The sequence below is a fragment of the Taudactylus pleione genome, unplaced genomic scaffold (assembly GCF_031769625.1).
Source record: "Taudactylus pleione unplaced genomic scaffold, aTauple2 ptg000648l, whole genome shotgun sequence".
In the NCBI taxonomy this organism is placed as follows: domain Eukaryota; kingdom Metazoa; phylum Chordata; class Amphibia; order Anura; family Myobatrachidae; genus Taudactylus; species Taudactylus pleione.
In genome coordinates, this window is record NW_028285050.1 from 217,680 (window position 1) to 238,070 (window position 20,391).

Sequence of the window (20,391 nt, forward strand, 5' to 3'; positions counted from 1 at the left end):
ACACAGACATACGGGAGGATCACACAATAGTGCACACAAATGGAGGGAGGTGCACAATGCACACACACATATATTGTACAAACATATTTATGTAAAACTTGTATACAAAGAGGTAGCAGAAAGAGTTGTGTGGCCAATTTCCTGTGGGAGCACACAGATGAGGGCGGACTACAAACCGGCTCAGGAAATTAAAATATATCATCCATTGTGTTACATCAGGGCCACATGTTGTCAGGCTTCTGCTATGTTTACAGAACTATATTAACAAAATCTAAAAATAAAACATGTCTCACCTCAGCATGACCACCCGGAGTCAGCGTTTTTGAGCACCGTTCACACCGTAGGCAAGGTCGGTGCCAGTCCTTCCCCAGAGAGGTCACTTTTTCTGCTAAAATATTAAGAAATAAAACTATTAATTCTGTTTTCTAAAACTAGTAATACATTTGTCCTTGTTAAAGAATAAGATCCATATCCAAAAGTGTTATGTTCAGGATGTCCTGTCATAGAAGAGCCGACAGTGCTGCAGCCCAGTCTCCGGGGGCAGCCCAGCATCTCCAGAGTGAAGTTGGGATCCCCCGTTAAGCCACTCCCCTTTATTTTAGGTCACGTCCCCTATTTGGACACGGGCGCCGGGTGTCACCAGACCCGGTGACACCTTTGACCCTACCATAGCACCCCTCCACCCACTTCCTACATCTCCTCACAGGATCACAGTACATATCTTCCAATGCCGAGTTCTCTGAAGGAACTCTGGGGTAGATGTATGAAGCAGTAAAAATAGTGGAGAAGTGTGCCAGTTGAAAAGTTTCCCATGGTGATTTCTTCAGAAGTCACCGCTGGCTTCAAAAAGTTACCAGAATAATGGCTTAGGCAGCTGGCAGGTAAGTAAATGCAATGGTAGCAGGGTGTGTCCCGTTTGGGCACCCTTTCACCCTGCACCCATTATAGATACGCCATTATAGCCAATCCTCCCCACACAGGCTGGGGAGTGATGCATGGAGCTGCAGCCCCTAATGTTGTATCAGTGGAATACTGAGAGGCTGTCATGGAGCTGCAGCCCCTAATGTTGTATCAGTGGAATACTGAGAGGCTGTCATGGAGCTGCAGCCCCTAATGTTATATCAGTGGAATACCGAGAGGCTGTCATGGAGCTGCAGCCCCTAATGTTGTATCAGTGGAATACCGAGAGGCTGTCATGGAGCTGCAGCCCCTAATGATGTATCAGTGGAATACTGAGAGGCTGTCATGGAGCTGCAGCCCCTAATGTTGTATCAGTGGAATACCAAGTGGCAGTCACTATCTGATTGCTCACAGCATGAGAAAGCCGCTCTGATTGGTTAGTAGCCTTTAGGCCACCTCTGGTTCATTTATATTTTCTCTATGTAGTTCAACCCACGTAGGATCTAACAGCTACTAACAGATCAGCGGCTTTCACAAGCTCTGACCAATCTAATACCTCTTTTACACACCGGAGCCTGGTCAGCACTGACCTGGCTTTTCTGGGGCAGGTGAGCAGTGCTTCTTACCCTCCCTCCTTACCTAACTCCACAGTGGTCCAGAGGCAGAGAGAGAGCAGGTGGGATGCGCTGCTCCATGATGTTCAGCCCGGTCCTGGTTGCAGTGGACAATTGGAGATGATGTCATCTCCAAGCGCCACTGAAGTCGGCCAATCAGGCTGCATCTGGCACGATTCGGGTCATCACGACCTGGATGGCGCCGTTTACACTGCAAGGTGACAAGGGAACGACCTGTGGTCAACCCTGCAAACTACTGAAGTTGGATCTCCAGGTCCCTGGACCTGGGTGGATCCATTTACACTGACAAAAATCCTGGGTTGATATGCGTTCACGTGCATCAACCCGGGATTTTCAGGTTGATTTGAAAGGGGTATTAATGATGGAGCTTTGTACTGGTTAGTTACTGGCAGAACTCTGAATCCTCTCACTCACACTGGGGAACTGAAGGAGCAGTTTGTGGCATGTATGCGGTTTTTTATGTGATAAACAGAGAAACAAAAAAGCTGGGCGCTAATCAATGAAGGGAATATTATAAATAATAGCAGCCAATTCACCCAATGGGCTTGTGTCTGCCCACTACTGATATAGAGATACCACAACAAGACAATGGTGATACTCTAATAACCAAATAAATAATATACTATGTAGTTCCCGAAATGGCAGAAAAAATTCTCAATACACCACCTATATAATATTAATAATCTTTAAAAAAATGGAATATGTCAGTACATATAATCACATTTACACTTATAAATAATCACATTTATACATATATAGAAAGACTCAAATACACTCCTGAGGATTTAAATATATAAAATATACTGCCTCTAATAGAAATGAATCACTGGATCTTTCATGCCTGGAGCAGTGTCTTGTCAAGTTAATGGCATGTGGAAAATCCAATAATAAACATATAAACATATAAAGCTCTTTCTGTATGATATAAGTGTGCACACTGTTATACCAGTCTCTCACCACATTGATACCTAGTTGCAGAGTCCCATGAACAATAAGTTGAGTTTGGAGGACACATCTCCTATGAAGCACGCTCACGGTGGGCACTCCTGGTAACTAGTGGGGGTCTGGTTGGTGTTTCACGTGTGCAACTAATAACCAAGCGAGTTTCCAATGCACAATCCCAAGCAAAGAGAGCTGTTCTGAGTCACAGCTGCTTGTATATTTGTGCTGATGGGGCTTCCAGCTCCCTGCTTGAGACTCAGGGTCTCATTCAGACCTGGTCGCAAGCGCCGATGTGCTCGCAACCCGGTCGAAGATTAGCCGTGCGCACGCGCAGCGGCCGCACTGCGCGTGCGCATGCCCCGGAGCGAGATAGAAACTCTCTCGCTCCGGAGCTCACTACAAAAGGGGCGGCTGTCAATGTTGATCGACAGCTCGCCCGGTTTTGTACGCGGGCCGGGGGGGTGGTTTCAAAAATGGAGGAGTTCCTTAAGGAACGCCTACCGTTTTGAGGGCGGCCGCACTGACATCATCAGTGATGTCAGTGGGGAGCTTCCTGCTTGAACAGAGCAGGAAGCTCCCTGGGGCTTGCGGTTGCCGTGACCCAACCTTAGGGTCTCGTCGCAAGCCCCGATGGTCGCGATGGTGTTCACCATCGTGACCATCAACCTGGTCAGTCGCTAAGCTGTGGGTGGTAACCCACAGCTTAGCTAGCGACCAGGAGGTTGCACTAAAAAAAAGGAAGCGGCCGCCCTCATTCAGAGAGAGCGATCGCTTCTTGCGACCTCCTCTGAATGAGGGCCTCAGTCTATTAGGCTTCCACAGCACAAGATCCCAGTTTCAGTAGCGTGACAGCAAAACTTACCAGGAGTGCCCACCATGAGCGTGCTTCATAGGAGGTGTGTCCTCCAAACTCAGCGGATTGTTCATGGGACTCTGCAACTAGGTATCAATGTGGTGAGAGAATGGTATAACAGTGTGCACACTTATATCATACAGAAAGAGCTATATATATTATTGGATTTTCCACATGTCATTAATTTGACAAGAGACTGCTCCAGGCATCAAAGATCCAGTGATTCATTTCTATTAGAGGCTGTATATTTTATATATTTCAATTCTCAGGACTGTATTTGAGTCTTTCCATATTGGATAAAAGTGATTATTTATAAGTGTAAATGTGATTATATGTACTGACATATTCCATTTTTATAAAGATTATTAATATTATATTGGTGGTGTCTTGAGAATTTTTTCTGCCATTTCGGGAACTACTTAGTATATTATTTATTTGTTTATTAGCGCATCACCATTGTCTTGTTATGGTTTTTTTTATGTGAATTAACAGCTGCAAGAAAGAAGATTTACTCTATGCATTTAGGTAAATAATAAAATAGCAAAGAGGGGTTGAGGAAGTCTTTATGTAAAAAAATATATTTTCATGATGAATGTGTTTGATCGTTTAAAATGCATTCTTTCTATATATACAGTATAGCACTGCAAGTTCCTGTATACCAGGGCGTGTTGGGGCTTACATTCCACAAGCTCTAGAACACACTGGCAGCCACGGGTATGTTGGCACTTGTATATCTATAAGCCTGACATACCCAAGTAGCTTACAGAAAAACAGACACCAAACGTCATCGGCTGAACCCAGCCGCCAATAAAGAGGCAATTCACCCCCCTCCCAAAAACAACAAATATAGCAGGCTTATCTCATTGGAATAGAGTAAGTAGCAATTAAAAACAAACATTTAGTGTATATCATTAATAAATAATCTGTGACATGATTTCACCTCCACAGCAAAGAATGTGTGAGAAAGAAGATTCTCAAGAATTCCAGGAATGAATAGCAAAAGAGCCGCCATAAATGCCTGATACAGTAGGTTTTATGCTTACTAAAACTGATAAAGGGCTTGAGAGCTCCATAGGTATTTCCCATAAAGGATAGAATTCCAATTGCCCAGCACAAATCTCCTCTGGTTATCTCGTAAATTTATCACAAAATATGTACTTTCAAAACATAAAATCATATAGGCACCTATAACAACATCCAGATATTAATACCAATGTGTCTGCTAATGTGAATCTTCCTAGCAGATTTGAGAAAAAGGAGACATTATTAAACAGTGCCAGGTTATAAAACGATAGAAAAAAGATGGTATGCTTGCGTTGAAGGAAGTTCCATGGTTCTTTATATGACAATTGGCCAACAGAGACCAGCAACATTTTGCACATCAGCAAGAAATTTTGTTAATGTTATTACCAATTCTCATCAGAAGTCAATTAGCAAGGTATCTTACAATAGTTCCCAGTCTTCTAGTTACAAACTTTCATCTAGAAAGTTGGTACAAAAGTCCCAAAGAGAATTGGGCTTTTCCCTGTGCTCTCCCTCAGTTTGTGTGCAGGTAGGGAGAAATTAATTTATAATGCTGCCGGCAAAGTGTTGTGCGTCTTTCCAAAGACACAGGGATTTGTTGTGAAATGGTGAGAGTTCTCCTGGCGCAAATATAAAGATAATTAGCCTCCTAAAAATGTAGGGTGAGATATAAAAAATAAAAAATATATAAAATATACAGATGGAATAGCATAAGAAAGAAGTATGAATTATGTATATAATATGGTTTATTCTTTTAAGATGTATCATATAATGGATGATTTTAAAGTAATAAAATTAGTGCTGGTTGAACACATTTGAACCAGTAAGAAATTAAGTACCGTTAACGGTAAACACATATAAATTTACATGTAAAAAAGGCTTTTACAAAACATATATAAATAAAAGTCCGTTGTTGTTTAAAAAGGGGTTTTCTTGCTCCCTTTTGGTCCAAGATAATAGGCTGTTGTTACAGTCCTGGAGGTAAAAAGAAGTCTTTTGCCATTGAAAAAATATATATGTAGAGTCTATTATAGTTAAGACCATAGCCCATGTGGATTTGGATTGCTCAAATTAACCCTTTTTATTACATAATCTCACACTTCTTGATATTACAAAATTTTACTCATAAAGCAACTTCTGGGCCCATTTTATAATAAGCTGCGATTTGCTGGACCTGGCGTCACTTGCAGCTACATTTAACCTGCTTGAGGCAGGTGAAAAAAAATTCCTGATAAGCAGCCAAGTTTTAGCGATCGTAGCCGTGAAAACACATAGATCCATGACGATGTTAGGATCTGGGTTTGTTGTGGACCCGGGGTGGAAATAGGAGCAGACACCTGAACAGACTTAAACTGAAAAGTGTTTTTTTTAATGGGTGAACTTGCAGACATGTACACGGATAATATGAAGTCCAAAATATAGAGAGAGGGTAGTGATGACTAGAAACTGTAGTGAAGTATGAATGGGTAATGTCCAAGTAGTGGCAGAGCTAATAAAAGTCTTTGTAATCCAAATGGTCCCTGCAAGGCTGCAGACAGGATAACAGTTTACTGATTGATACTGGTGAGATGAAATCCAGAGAGGTTATGGAGTAATTTGATTAGTAGCAGCTGATGAGTTAAGTGGATAGTTGTACTGAGATAGCTGAGTGTAGAAACAGGATCAGCTGTGATATGAGCCAACAGAGAGCTAGGTAAATGGAGGCAGTGTAGGTACAGGGTTAACTGCACACTCAGGTTCTTTGGCAGGGAAAGGGTTAACAGAAGGTGCAGGGTGGTTCCAGCAGGAGACTGGGAGCAGGTAGAGCGATGCAGGCTGCTTGGAAGCTGGGACCCAGCAAGAGCACAGGCGAGCACGGAACAGACAAGTCTCAGGAGCACAGGAACTCTCTCACAGTGCAGGATCAGAGAGAGCATGTGGCACGCCAGGATTGGTGCAACTAAGTCACATGACCAGAAGCAAGATGGCGGCGCCCATACCAGAACAGAATGGAAACACCACCATGCTTACCCCAGCCTAAATGACACAGTGCCTGCGGAACACCTCGCACAGCCAACGCATGCCGCCAGACACCAGCCACTCTGCCAGAAGAACTGTACCACAGCGCCCTCACAGGTAATACACGTCGTCCCCTATGCCGAGAAACCCTAGTCGTGACAGACGGATCCTATGTGTATTCATCCGAAAACGGATAATTTTTCGGGCAAATAAAACAGGATCTAATTGAATTGCCCGAAGGCAGAAAAATGCGATAAGTCCCAGTTTAGCTTCCCAAAAAATTATCAAGGCTAATTTATTTCCCCTGTTAAGATGATGCATAGATAATATAAACCCATGAGTCATAACATTAAAACCACTGACAGGTGAAGTTATTGATTATCTCGTTACAGTGCAATGGCACCTTGTCAATGAGTGGGATATATTAGGCAGCAAACAAACAGTCACTTCTTAATGATGATGTGTTGGAAGCAGAAAAAATGGATATGTATAAGGACCTTGACATGGGCCAAATTGTGATGGCTAGGCGACTAGGTCAGAGCATCTCCAAAACGGCAGGTCTTGAGGGGTGTTCCCGGTATGCAGTGGTTAGTAACTACCAAAAGTGGTCCAAGGAAGGACAACCAAGAAACTGGCGACAGGTACATGCACGCCCAAGGCTCATCGATGCGCATGGGGAGCGAGTCTCTCCCGCAGAAGAGCCATTGTAGCGCAAATTGCTGAAAAAGTTAATGCTGACTATGATAAAGGTGCTGGGCCCTATCCACTGTCGAAAGCGCCTACAATGGACACGTGAGCGTCAGACTTGTACTATGCAGCAATGAAAGAAGGTGGCCTGGTCTGATAAATCACATTATCTTTTTCATCATGTGAACGGTTGGGTGTGTGTGCATCATTTATCTGGAGAAGAGATGGAATTAGAATGCACTATGGGAAGCTAGCAGAGGCAGTGTGATACACTGGGCAATGTTGTGCTGGGAAACCTTGGGTCCTAGCATTTATGTGAATGTACCACCTACCTAACATTGTTGCAGACCAAGTATACCCCTTCAAGGCAATGATATTTCTTAATGGCAGTGGCCTCTTTCAACAGTGCCACACTGCAAACATTTTTCATGAATGGTTTAAGGAACATAACAAAGACTTCAAGGTGGTGACTTGACCTCTCCAATTCCCCAGGTCTCAATCCGATCGAGCATCTGCGGGATGTGCTGGAAAAGTCTGGGCCATGAAGACCCCACCTCGCAACTTACAGGATATAAAGGATCTGCTGCTAATGTCTTGGTACCAGATACCACAGGACACCTTTAGAGGTCTTGTGGAGTCCATGTCTCAACCGGTCACAGTTGTTTTTAAAGTACGAGAGGGACTTATACAATATTAGGCAGGTGGTTGTAATGTTATGGCTGATCGATGTATATAACGTGGTTATTGCTAAATGAAAATAAAAAGCTATATCCTCTTATCCCTTACAAAAGGAAAAACTCAGGAAGAAGGCATATTTGTAAAGAAGCCTACAATGTAATGTATGATATTAATGAGTGGTAGGCTGACATGGAACCCAAGCCCCAATGTGTATTTATCAACAGCTCCATCAAGAGGTTTGTGGGAATCTAGCAACCATGCCTATAAATAGGTAGTATGGTTGAGGATGAAATCATAAAGAGAATTACATCTAGTACATTCAAAGGTAAGCAAGAGCAGCAATATAAAGAAGTGTCATAAAGAGTACTGCAAGTTAATACCATGACATCTGTGTAGCTGTATGGAGTGCAACCAAAACAACATCATGGCAATGCCCTTTTGCACACCGCCTACATGACCCTTGACTCACCCGCATGATGCACCAAGATGCAAGGTACATGGTCCAAGCCAAAGGGAGGCAGGCGGTGATGGTGAATATGTGCACACAGCTGCAGAGGGGTGTACGTAGCCATAACTAACAAAATAATGTATGGCACCACAAAAGGACACATAATATAGGTCCAGTCATCCACTCTTATTTCCTGCTGCTTCCTTTCGTATAACTACACTGTTTTGCATTATATGCATTTACAAAACAAAGAAATCCCCCACACATTCCTCCCTTTTATTTCTGTAGATTGGGTAGAATGACAATATAACATATCTAAGTGTAACCAGTGTCTGGCCTTTCTCCAAAGTAAACAATATGATATCTCATGTAGGTGTAAACATTCTCTTACCAAAAAATACTTTCTTCTCACAGCGAGGACACAGGTTGGGTTCGCCTGTAAAAGTCGTTATACTGGAAGCTGAAAGAAAAAGAAATAGTGTTTTAAACAAGTCAGCAAATTAATGCAAATTAAATCTTGCAGAAATCTGTGATCACTTAATTGGAGGAAATATATTTACGAAAGTATGAAGTGCAGACAATGGGCCTGACTCGGCATGGATTGCTATTGCCATAGAGTACGCAGACAGCCGATTGTTGTGTACTGCGCATGCGTATGCATCGCAGTGTGTGTGCGCGAGTCAGTATTGCGATCGCTCTCCGTTCATCTACGCAGATAGAAAGCCATCGCAGACAGAGGGACGGAACGTCAGCATGTGGGGGAGTGGTCGGAGAAACACAGACGTGTCTGTCCGTTTGAACACTGTTGCATGGGTGTGCATAAATTAGCCACTGTGACGGCATACGCAGCTTGTGTGCTCACTGCATGTGACGAGGTTAGCAATATCTGAGTAAGGTCAGACCTGTTGTAATACAATGTATACGCAGGTTTGCAAGGTATTACAGATGTGCAAAAGCGGTAGTGGGTGTCTCTATGCTGGCTTTGGGTGTCTCTATAATAGCTTTGCAATTGCAGTCATTAGCATATTTCCGCAGTAGACCTGCGTGCGTAATCACAGATGTGAACGCAGTAGCGATCGATAATGAATAGGGCCCAATGTATAAGGTTTCTTTTATGCATAGACCCCAGAGAGCACAGGTCCTTATTTATGGTACATATATTTTCACAGGCAGAGATAAACATTTAAATTTAATCCTAAATAGTAAAATAGTTTTCTATATTGGTAAAGATTAAAAATAAACACAAATCAAAAGGTGACATTATTAATCATTTAAACAGGTGCCACATTTGGCCCACACATTTTCCATACATAACTTTTAAAATGTTCCAAATGTCTTATATGCTTAAAACATTTTACTGGCTTAACACACCCAAGACTGGCAATAGTTACTAGGCATCTGTGAGGGGAAACCTGTGAGACTGGCACCTTGCTTTCAGAACCGGCCAGAAACTGTTTTTCAAACCTATATTTGGAAAACTCATTGGAATCTCTTAAAATGTGAAAATTCACTGCAATCTCTCAAACTACAAGCACCAGCATGCCCTGACATCCCAGGCCTGCTGGGACCTGTTTTGACCGATAGAAAAGTACTTTACATAAACACATCTACACTAGGGTTTCTATAATATTGCTTTAATTAGGGATACATATGAATTATACAGGTTCTGTAACTGATTAAAACCAGGAGAATTGCAGACTTCGGGCTAATGTAATAGGGTCTGAGTTTTGAAAATGTGCTAATAGAGAGCCATACTCAAATATTTTTAGAACTCACGTTATGTAATGGGTGCAAGAACATGTAAACTCGCGGAACGAGTATGTATTACCGTCGGTTCAAATCCTGACGCTGGGAGCCCTACAGGGGTGAGGATCCTGACAGCGGATTTAGGTAAGTAATACTATCCCTACCCCCCCTAACCCTCTCTTAAGGGTGCCTAACCGTAACCTCCCCCCTAGTGCCTAACCCTAACCCCCCACTAAGTGCCTAAACCTAGCCCCCCGTTCCCGCAGCCTAAACCTAAGTCTCCCGGGGAGTGCCTAACCTAACCTCTCCTTTCCCTAGCCTAACCCTCCCCGGAGGGTGCCTAACCCTAAGTCCCCCCCGGGAGCCCTGAAACCTAACCCCCCCCTTCCCCTGCGGCTGTCCGCGCCCGGCTTACCTTTGTTCGGTATGCCGGGCGTCGGCCTCCCTTCGTGGGTCTAATGACAGGCATCGGGATTTCAACGCTTGTCATTAGTACCCTGCCAGGATTTGACAGTCGGGAAGCTGGCGGTCGGCATTTCGACCGTCGGCTTCCTGACTGCATCCCAAACTCGCATGTTTCTCACACCCCTGTAGCTCACAATGGCAAATCTCGCATCCAGATGTTTTGCCATTGTGAGGATACAGCTTGGACAATGTAACAGAGTATTAATGACCTAAAACTCGTAAAAAAAAAAAAGACCTTCTTCAGGCTAGCGAGTATAGTCTGAGCAGGTCCGAGTTACACAGAAACATGCACAGATCCATGAGATCCGTGCATGCTCTGTGTTAAAAAAAAAGAAAAATATAAATCCAACAGATAGGACATGGAATGGTACATGGGTCCCTCTCGACTAACTATCAGATGAGTTGATGACTCATATTAATCGGGTAGATATCCATGATATAATTGTGTCGGATCATGCCCCTGTCTCAGTAGCCCTGTCTCATCCACACATGCACCAGACAGACCGAATTTGGCGATTCCCTTATTATTTAGCTCATTTGGAAGACTTTAAATCATATCGCACTTACCATTGGACTAACTATGTTGATGACAACTTAGAATATTGGGACCACCAAATTCTTTTTTGTAATGCCTCTAAGGCAGTCATGAGGGGCCACATTATCAGTTATGTGTCACATAAAAAGAAAGAAACCAAGGTGGAATATAACTCCCTTAGATCCGCTATGATTGACTCTTTTCAGGCTTACTCTGCGCATCCATCTGAGGAGGCAATGAATGCCTACAAGCAACACACCAACTACTAGAGAGATATTTGGCAATACAAGCAAAGCATTCATTAGACTACACAAAAAATAAATATTACTGATGGAGGAATAGAGCTGGTAAACTATTAGCAGTAATTTCGAAACCATCTTGACGGCGCCATACTATAGTTTCTTTGAAACATCCGTCTACAGGAGCAATCTTAACTAAATCCCAAGATTTTGCTGCCCAATACCAGGAATATTATGAGAACGTATTCCGTTCCTCCCCAATAGATCCTGTAGTTCAAGACGGTTTCCTAACAGAAGACATGTTACCACAGTTAACCTCGGAACAGAGGGAAGCATTGGCAGGTGATATTACATTAGAGGAGGTGAATATGGCTATATCGCGCCTTCCTAGCGGTAAATGTCCGAGCCCGGACGGTCTTTCGGGAGACTGTTACAGCATGTTACAGCCTCATCTTCCTCCAACATTATTGGAACTGTATCCGTCAATTCAAACCAGAAGTTCTCCTTACCCTGCTTTCAATTAAGCATATATGACTCTCATACCAAAACCTGATTGAATGTAGACTTTAAGCTTCTAGTTAATATCATGGCGATGCGGGTCAAAACTATACTTCCTTCTATTTTAAGAGAACAGCAATTAGGCTTTATACGAGGTAGACACGCAATACAGGCCATACGTACAGAAGTAGCAGCAATAATGGCTTCTCATGTTTCTCCCATGCCGCAGAATACTGCTATTAAGCCTAGATGCTCACAAGGCTTTTGACATGGTGCTGCGGCCACATTTATTAAAGATATTGGAGGGATGGGGCTTTGGGGCAGGGTTCATAGATTTGGTAGGCTATTTTTACAACAACCCATTCACCTAATTAATGGGATTATAGGACCTCGTCTTTCTTCTGGAGAGGGGTACCCTTCAGGGTTGCCCTCTATCTCCTTTACTATTTAATCTAGCATTAGTGAGAACACTCCAAAACTAGGCAGTCTTTCGGGCCGCAAGTAAATAAAAATTTTGCCTTTTGTCGATGATATCCTTCTATATATAATTAATCCTGATCAGTCTCTTTCTGAAATATTTAATAAGAAAGATTTATTTGGCTCCATCTCAGGTTTCCATGTTAGTATATATATATATAGATACTCTACGGTAAGAATATATGTCCTTCCTGGGCTACTAGATTTATTTTACAATGGGCCAAAACTCATATACCATATATGGGAATAGTTCTGCCCCGCAATCCCGCAGATAGGCTTAATATAGGTTGGGCTCTACGTACCCTTACAAATGATGTAAAGAGTTGGGAACGCTTACCACTGTCCTTCCTAGGGAGAGCTAATTTACTTAAAATGGTTGCAGTGCCTCGCCTACTATATTCTCTACAGTCACTCCCTATAATCCGAAAGCGGATGTACAATTGATAAATGCCTTGTTTCGTAAATTTATTTGGAATGGGGGCCATTCGCGAATTGCCTTACGAAAACGTTGCCAGTCAAACTCAAATGGAGGCATTCATTTTCCAGACATAGTAACTTACAATCACGCGGCTATCCTAAGGCATTTGTGTGACTGGCTTGATAAAACTTCTGTTTACACTAACACGTCATTGGAACAGGAATTTGTGGGTGACATGGATCTCATTTGTTTTCTCCACCAACATGACCAGGAAATACGAGATAATCTGAAACTAAATCCCCTTTTGTGGATGACCACGAAAGTCTGGCATATCCTCAGACATAAGGCGGGCTTAAATGTTTTCCACTCCCTTTACTTACCCTTACTCCGAAACCCTAATTTTCTGGATGGCATGGCTGCTCACCCCTTCATTTTGTGGAGACTAGCGGGGATATACAATATTGGATCTTTGGTATCCACAGAAAACAAACGCTTACTAAGCTATACAGAAGTTTCTTCAAAATTTGCCATGTTTAGCTTTCCTACAAACTCGTTTTCACGTAACAAATGTTATTGGTAATTTTTCGGATGGGGAATGGGGTAATACTTTGAATTGCTTTTTAAAGCAACCTGTACCTATCTGTCTATTATACATTTTTGAGGGACATTTTGGACCATATTAAGATAACTGAGGGTATGGCTGGATAGTTGACCCACTTCCCTACTTTAACTATGTCAACACTGGAAAAGGCCTTTTAGCTTTCCAGGAAAACACTAACATCCAGCATGTACACTGAACTCTTACTCAATATATATCATAATACCTATCTATCCCCACTCCGAGGTTTCCAAATGGGGACTTCGGAAAGTCATGCTTGTCCAAAATGTCATCAGGAGGAGGCTGATACATATCATTGCCTCTGGGCCTGCCCCATAATCCAATATTTTTGGCACATTAGTCGCCCCTATGTAGAAGCGAAACTAGTTAATTTTGTGCCTTTCACCCTGGAATGGGGTTTATTTGAATCCAATATACGAATGACTATGGCAAGAAGGAAACTTTTATTAGCTATCAATGCTGCTGGCATTAAAACAATTTTGCAGAGCTGGATAGACAGTACACCTCCTCAAATACCTCTGTTGCTGAACAAACTTTATTTTCTATTCAGGATGGACTGGGTGGAAACACTTCTATATAAAGAAAAATACGTGGAATGTTTCTTTTTGGTATGGAAGTCGAATATAAATAGTCTCCCACTCACAACTAGGAAACAAATCCATCATAGCTTTAATTGTCACGGCCAGGGTATTTCAGCATGGCGCTAGGCGGGTGTTACCTGTGAGGTCGTTGTAGCGCGGGCTGTCTGGTGGCGGAGCTGGTGTCTGGCGGGGGGCTTTGGCTGCGCGCGTTGTTGTGCGGCCCTGTTGTCACTTTCACGCTGGTGAGGCCTGGCGGCATCTCCGTTCCGTTTGGCATGGGCGCCGCCATCTTGCCTTCTGGCCATGTGATGCGGCTGGCCAATCCTGGTGAGTCACATGTTCCCTCCGGCCAGTAACAGCACGGCATGGGGTATTTAGGAAGGGTCAGTGCCTTCCTTCTTTGCCAGTGCAATGTGTATCTCAGCCTAGCTGAGAGGGAGTTCTCTGTGCTTTCCTGTTCCTGTGAATTCGCTGTCTGCCTGTCAGCTCCTAGCTCCCACTGGACTACCCCGCTTCCTCCATCACCCTTGCCCATACCTGAGTGCCTGAGCCTGCTGACATCCTGCGCTTCAGTTCACTACCTGCAAACCTGGCTTGATTATTTTCAGTTTCACTACCTGCACACCTGGACAGCTCTAATTGTTTCTACTTGGACATTAACCCTTTTGCTCCCACCACAGAACTCTTGTGCACATTTATATATTCCTGAACTTTTATTTACTGCCACATTATATGTCTACTCAAGCACTTATTAAAAATCCTAGTTTTATTTTCAAATCTGCTTCTGTGATCGCTCCTGCTACCACCCCGGGTCCACAAACAACCCAGAACATAACATTAATAATACCACGTGGTATCTTACCAGGTTAGTGACACAAGATCCAGCTACTACCTTAACTTAATCGATAAGGAATTCCATAGGTTCCTTCCCAAGGCTCCTATTATAGTGTTTCAGAATCGCGGCTGTAGTTGCTCCTGATTATTGTTTATTTTTTTGCTCTTCCTTTTTTGTTTGTTTTATATAATTTATTTATATGTTGACAGTCTGTATGTTACAATATGTATGTCACGTGGTTTATTCTCACACTATCAATATTATCTATTTTTGTCTATGTGTGATTTTCTAATGTGACCACATTTATTCAAACTCTATCGTATATTTTATTTGCTATATATATTTAGTTATATTATATTTGTTAATATTTGTTCTATGATGTCTCACTTAAAAATTCTTTAAAAGAAAAAGTAAAAAAAAAAAAAAAAAAAAATATGTGCTTCCCCCTTCCTGAAAGCACCAGGCTTTTCGGAGTCAGTCCTGGTTGTGAGAATACAGGGGACAAAACCATAGGGTTTCCCTGTATTTTCATCAACCAGCACCGGGCTCAGTGAGCCAGTTCTGGTTGTGGAAATACGGGAGACAAAATGATTAGGAGCCCCCTGTATTTTCCACAACCAGCACCGGACTCTTTCTAGTGGGGGTGTAATGCCACAGCCAGGGGACCGTTTCACCAGGTCCCCCAGCAAAAGCTTTCAGCACCTGACCGCTAGTCAGCCAAGGTCAGGGCTGATAGCCCGGATGCTATCCCCTGCACCCCTGGGTAGTGGGTGCCAGGTTGATTGCGTAAAGAATATATTGAATAATATTGCCTTTTACACAGGGCCTTGGTTTAGCAAAAAAAAAAACCCACAGAACCAGACATTAGCGTATCTATAATGAGTGCAGACTGTGGGCCTAGAGGGGCCCGCACTGCATACTCTGCACCCATGTTTAATACTTACCTCTCCAACATCAATGCTGCAATGGCAGCGCAAATCACCGGGAAAGGACATTTCTGCATGTGCAGTAGATGGTGTCCCCAGTACCAAGGTGCGGGCGCCATGTTAACAGAGACCTGCACATGCACAGTAGAGATACCGTGGCAGGGGCCCCATTTTACTGGAGGCGTGCGAATGCGCAGTATACTCTAGCACAATGCCACAGAGAGGGGGGGATCCGCATGGAGTAGTCTGCTCATGGGCCCCCTCCTCTCATAAATTGTACCTAGAACAAAAAGACGACGATGATTTATAACCAATACTGAAACACGGGGGTTTCCGGACATCTCTAATATGCATTAAGGATATTATTGTTATTGTCATTTGTATCATTTTTACACGCTACCTTGTACTTTGTACAATCTAATTTTTACACGTTCCCTTGGAGCTATTGCAATCTAGTTAATTGCATATGGTGAGCTAGAATGCTGTCTATTAATCAGCTAAATACTAAGGAGTTTTATTTGCATTGATTCTTTAATGAAAATGGCATGTGATGCCAGAGAAATACAGTATGTAAGAACTGACCACCTGCTACAGTAGTTATACTACAGCCTTTTCTGAACAAAGAACAATCCTTTGTACAATACAAATTGACTACTGAAGTATTGGCCAAATTTACTGGAGACTGCACAAGTGAACTGCAAAACACCAGTAGAGGCATCTATTAGCCATTCCAATGCAGGGATGGTAATTATTACCAAAATTAGCTAAAAGTCTGGGTTTTCCTTTTCCTGTAACTATCTTTGTCCTGTTGACTGAGAGGTTGGCAGCATACATATCCCACCTGTGCACATTTTCTTTTCATTACTCTGGAACCCTCTCTCTGCTGCTCCTCTATCAAAGTCTACACTATCTGCTTCTTCCACCCTGTCCACCTTCAAGATGCAGTCATCTAACCTCACCCTGGCTCCTCCTCCACCTTCCTGGAGAGCTCCCTTCCTGGCTTCCCCACTTTCTGACCTCTCCAACTTTATCTTGGGCAAATGTAATATCCCCATTGATGGATCTCCTGTGTATTCTTCCACTACTAAACGTCTTTCCCTCTGTTTACCTTACTCAGTGGACCTCTTCCCCTTCTCACTCCAGTGGTCATATTCTAGACCTTGTCTTTTCCCATCGTTGTGCTATTTCTGATTTCACGATCATTCACTTCCCCCTCTCTGAGCACCACCTCATCTCCATCCCCCTTTCTCTCCATCACTATGACAAATATTCTAAGTCTACCTTTACTCTGTACAACCATGGTGCTTCTCCAACCCTACCACTCCAGACTTACTTGCTACAGTTCCTCCAAAAATGTTCCCGCACCGTGAATGCCATTGGAGAAAATCATGCTCACTCTCAGACCTAATTCTTGGTCTATCCAATTAGTTTTACTTCAAAATCCTCATCTCCTTTCAATCCTCCAACCCCAGATGCCTCTTTTCCACCTTTAATTCTCTCCTTTGCCCCCCCCCCACTCTTCTCTCATAGTATTTGATCTTGCTACTTTCTTTTCATCCAAAATTGTTGTTATCCGACATTTCCTCCTTTAAGCCTTCTCTGCTGCCCACCCCTTCTTGTAATGCTGGACAGCCTACATTTTCCTCCTTCTTGCTTGCCATTGACAATAAAGTCTGTTCACTCCTCTTATTGTATTCCCTCTACCTGCTCACTAAACCCAATCCCCTTTCACCTTCTCCACTCTCTCTCTCTGTTATGATTACAAAACTTGTAGAGGAGCTTGACGTCCACCATCCTTCTACCTTTCTTTTCTCTCACTCCCTGCTTGATTGAATTTGGCTTTTGCTCCCTTCATTCCATGGTGAGCTAGAATGCTGTCTATAAATCAGCCAAACATCCAGTGACCTTCTATCAATCAGCTAAAATATTGGGCTAGAGTTCCAGTCTAGCCCAGGATCACTGAGTTACTCAGTATTGCCCAGGGGTCTCTGATCCTGTGTCCGCTGACTATCCTGACAGATCCAGAGAGGGCAGATACTGACACTCTCTCTCTCTCTCTTTGGGGCAGATGTATTAAGCTCTGGAAAGTAATAAATTGGACACTGATAAACTACCAACTAATCAGTTCCTGTCATTTTTCAAGCACAGCCTGTAACATGACAGTTAGGAACTGAGTAGCTGGTAGTTTATCACTCTCCAATTGATCACTTTCCAGTGTTTAGTAAATCTCTCTTTCTCTATGTGTGTGTCCTTATCTTGCCACTGATTTAACCTCTCTTTTCACTGGTACTGTCCTTTCCTCCTTCAAATATACCATCGTCTCTCGAATTTTTAAAAAAATCTTTGGGCCTCTCCCTCTCAAACTATCCCCCAAAATCTCTCTCCTGCCATTTGCTTCCAAACTCCTAGAGCAGCTTGTCTTCCACCATCCTTCTACCTTTTTTTTCCTCTCACTCTCTGCTTGATTGAATTTGGCTTTTGCTCCCTTCATTCCATGGAAACTGCCCTTGCCAAGGTCACCAATTACCTACTCACTGCTAAGTCTAAGGCTCACTATTCAATTCTCAATGGTGTACAATAGCACCTACATGCTAATGATAGGAAAATCTATTTGTCGTCCCAGACCTCTGCCCCTCCACCATCATTCTCATATCTGTCTATTTCCTATCTCATTCTGCATGTCCCAGTGCTTTCTTAAGCTCAATATGTCCAAGAATGATCTTACTGTTGATCCATCTCACTCTTTCTGTCACTAATATTGTAGCCTGTCCCCAAATACGCTGTCTGGGTGTCATCCTTAACTACTCTCTCTCCTTCACCATTCATATTCTTGCTATCTCTAAATCCTGCAGGTTTCACGTCTGTAATATCTCCAGGAGGTTACCAATTCTCTTACTCACGCCCTCTTCATCTCCAACCTGGACTACTGTAACCTCCTACTCTCTGGACTACATTTCTCCTGCCTCTCCCCTCTTAAATCTGTCCTCAGTGCTGCTGCTCGCCTCATTTGCCTATCCTCACATTCTCGTCCTTTATTGAAACTCCTTCACTGACTCCCCTACCACTAGAGATTCCAGTATAAGCTTCTAATCCTCCCCTTGAACGCACTCAATTACTCCCCCCCTCCTACATCTCCGACCTTATCTCAATCCACAATTCCTCTTGCCCTCTCCGTCCTTCCTCTAGTTGTCACCTTCTATTCTCACCGATCACCATCTACCACTCTCGTATCCTAGACTTCTCCCATGCTGCTGCTTTCCTCTGGAACTCGCTTCCCGTAATATCAGATTGTCTACCAGCCTGCAGGGATTCAAATGTGTCCTGAAAACATACCTGTTTATTAAAGCCTACTAGTCCTTATCACACTCATATGCCATCCTTCCTTATCCTATCTTCCCAGTTTACCTCCAAGTTGACCTCCAATCCTTTAGACTGTAAGCTCTCACGAGCAGGGCTCTCCACCTTCTCGGTTCTCAGCCTGCATTTTCCCAATCTCCTGTCTGTCCCCACTTTGAGATATAAGTATTGACTTTGATACCATCTGTCTGCCCTTCCCTGGCATGGGATCACTGACTGCTTCTCTTAAGAAAAATATCTAATGTTGTTGTATAATTTATTTTAATTTATCCCTTCCTTATTCTTGTACGATGTTCTGCACACTTTGTGGTACAATGAGAACTTATGATTGTGGTCATACTCATTTGGAGGGGATGCAAGTCTCGATACTAATGATAGAGGCTGCAAATAGAGAAAACAGTGGGCGCACCGGCCTTCCTCATGCAGACACATATACAGTATAATCGGCACAGACGAATGGATACTTGCATTAGCATAATAAATTAAGCAGGCTGCCATGGCCGTATGTTAAAGCATTCGTAGATGGGGATGTATTTAAAAAGCTGGTGGACGAGAGCCCGGCTGACGATAGACCGATGCCGGAATCCCGACCGCTGGCAAAGTGCAGAAACTGCTATTGCGAATGAGATCGGGATAGTGGCATTGGCATCTTGATTGCCGGAATCCCGAACGTCCGGACGCCGGGTAAGTATCGCTGTCCCCGGGGATAGGGGGGTCAGGTTTAGGTACCCCTGGGGGAAGATTAAGCTTAGGAATCCCTTGGGGAGGGTTAGGCTACGGGGAATGGGTTAGGGTTAGGCCCCCCGGTCTGGATTAGGGTTAGGCACCCCCCCTCCGTGATGGTTAGGTTTAGGTTGCGGGAAGAGGGGGATAGGGTTAGGCACCACTGGGGGATGGTTAGGGTTAGGGCACTTACCGCCCCTGTCGGGATCTTCAGTCATCTGGATGCCGCCAGTATTTCATTCCCAACACCATAGATGCGCCTGACTCAGAATCAGCCACATTATATTCAAGTGCTCTTTTTGGGGGGTTGTTCATGCAGAGATATATGCAATGATTGATAATGTACATGTGCTTACTGCCCAATGAATAAATAAATATCCATGCCATTACTGAAAATTATAGATGTGTTTGCACTGTGTTTGGAGTCTCCAAATAGCAGATACCACCACTCACTAGGAGAACATGGATGTTGGCATGCCTGCCATGGTCAAGGGACATGGAGATGGGCTGGATCAGCAAGAGGGCTGGTGATGCCCTCTCACTGACCCTTTATGAGATGGCTCTTGTTACTGGGATGGAGAAGTTGGGCAAAAAGGCCATGGTAACATACTGAGCTATGTACAACATACTTGCTCAGGTGAGTTTAACTGTTTGGTGGATTTCATGCTTTTGAACCAGACATCTGTGAAATGCCTATGGAGACAAACATCTAAAAACTATGAAGTAGATGTGAAAACAGGTTAGCACACATTGGAAAACTATTTTTTCATGGCCTAGGCACCCACTTTCATCACAATGCAATATAGCA

The 20,391-nt window shown here is 43.4% G+C and overlaps 1 protein-coding gene across 2 annotated transcripts in view; it reads right to left on the minus strand.

Annotated features, from left to right (window-relative positions):
• LOC148478870 (cysteine-rich protein 2-like) overlaps positions 1-20,391 on the minus strand; it is a 217,725-nt gene that overhangs the window by 28,352 nt on the left and 168,982 nt on the right. For both annotated transcript variants that reach the window (XM_088455266.1, XM_088455267.1), the window contains exons 5-6: positions 8,556-8,624; positions 294-388 (exon numbers count right to left, since the gene is read on the minus strand). In XM_088455266.1, coding sequence (XP_088311392.1) covers positions 294-388; positions 8,556-8,624 — 164 coding nt within the window. The remainder of the gene's footprint in view (positions 1-293; positions 389-8,555; positions 8,625-20,391) is intronic.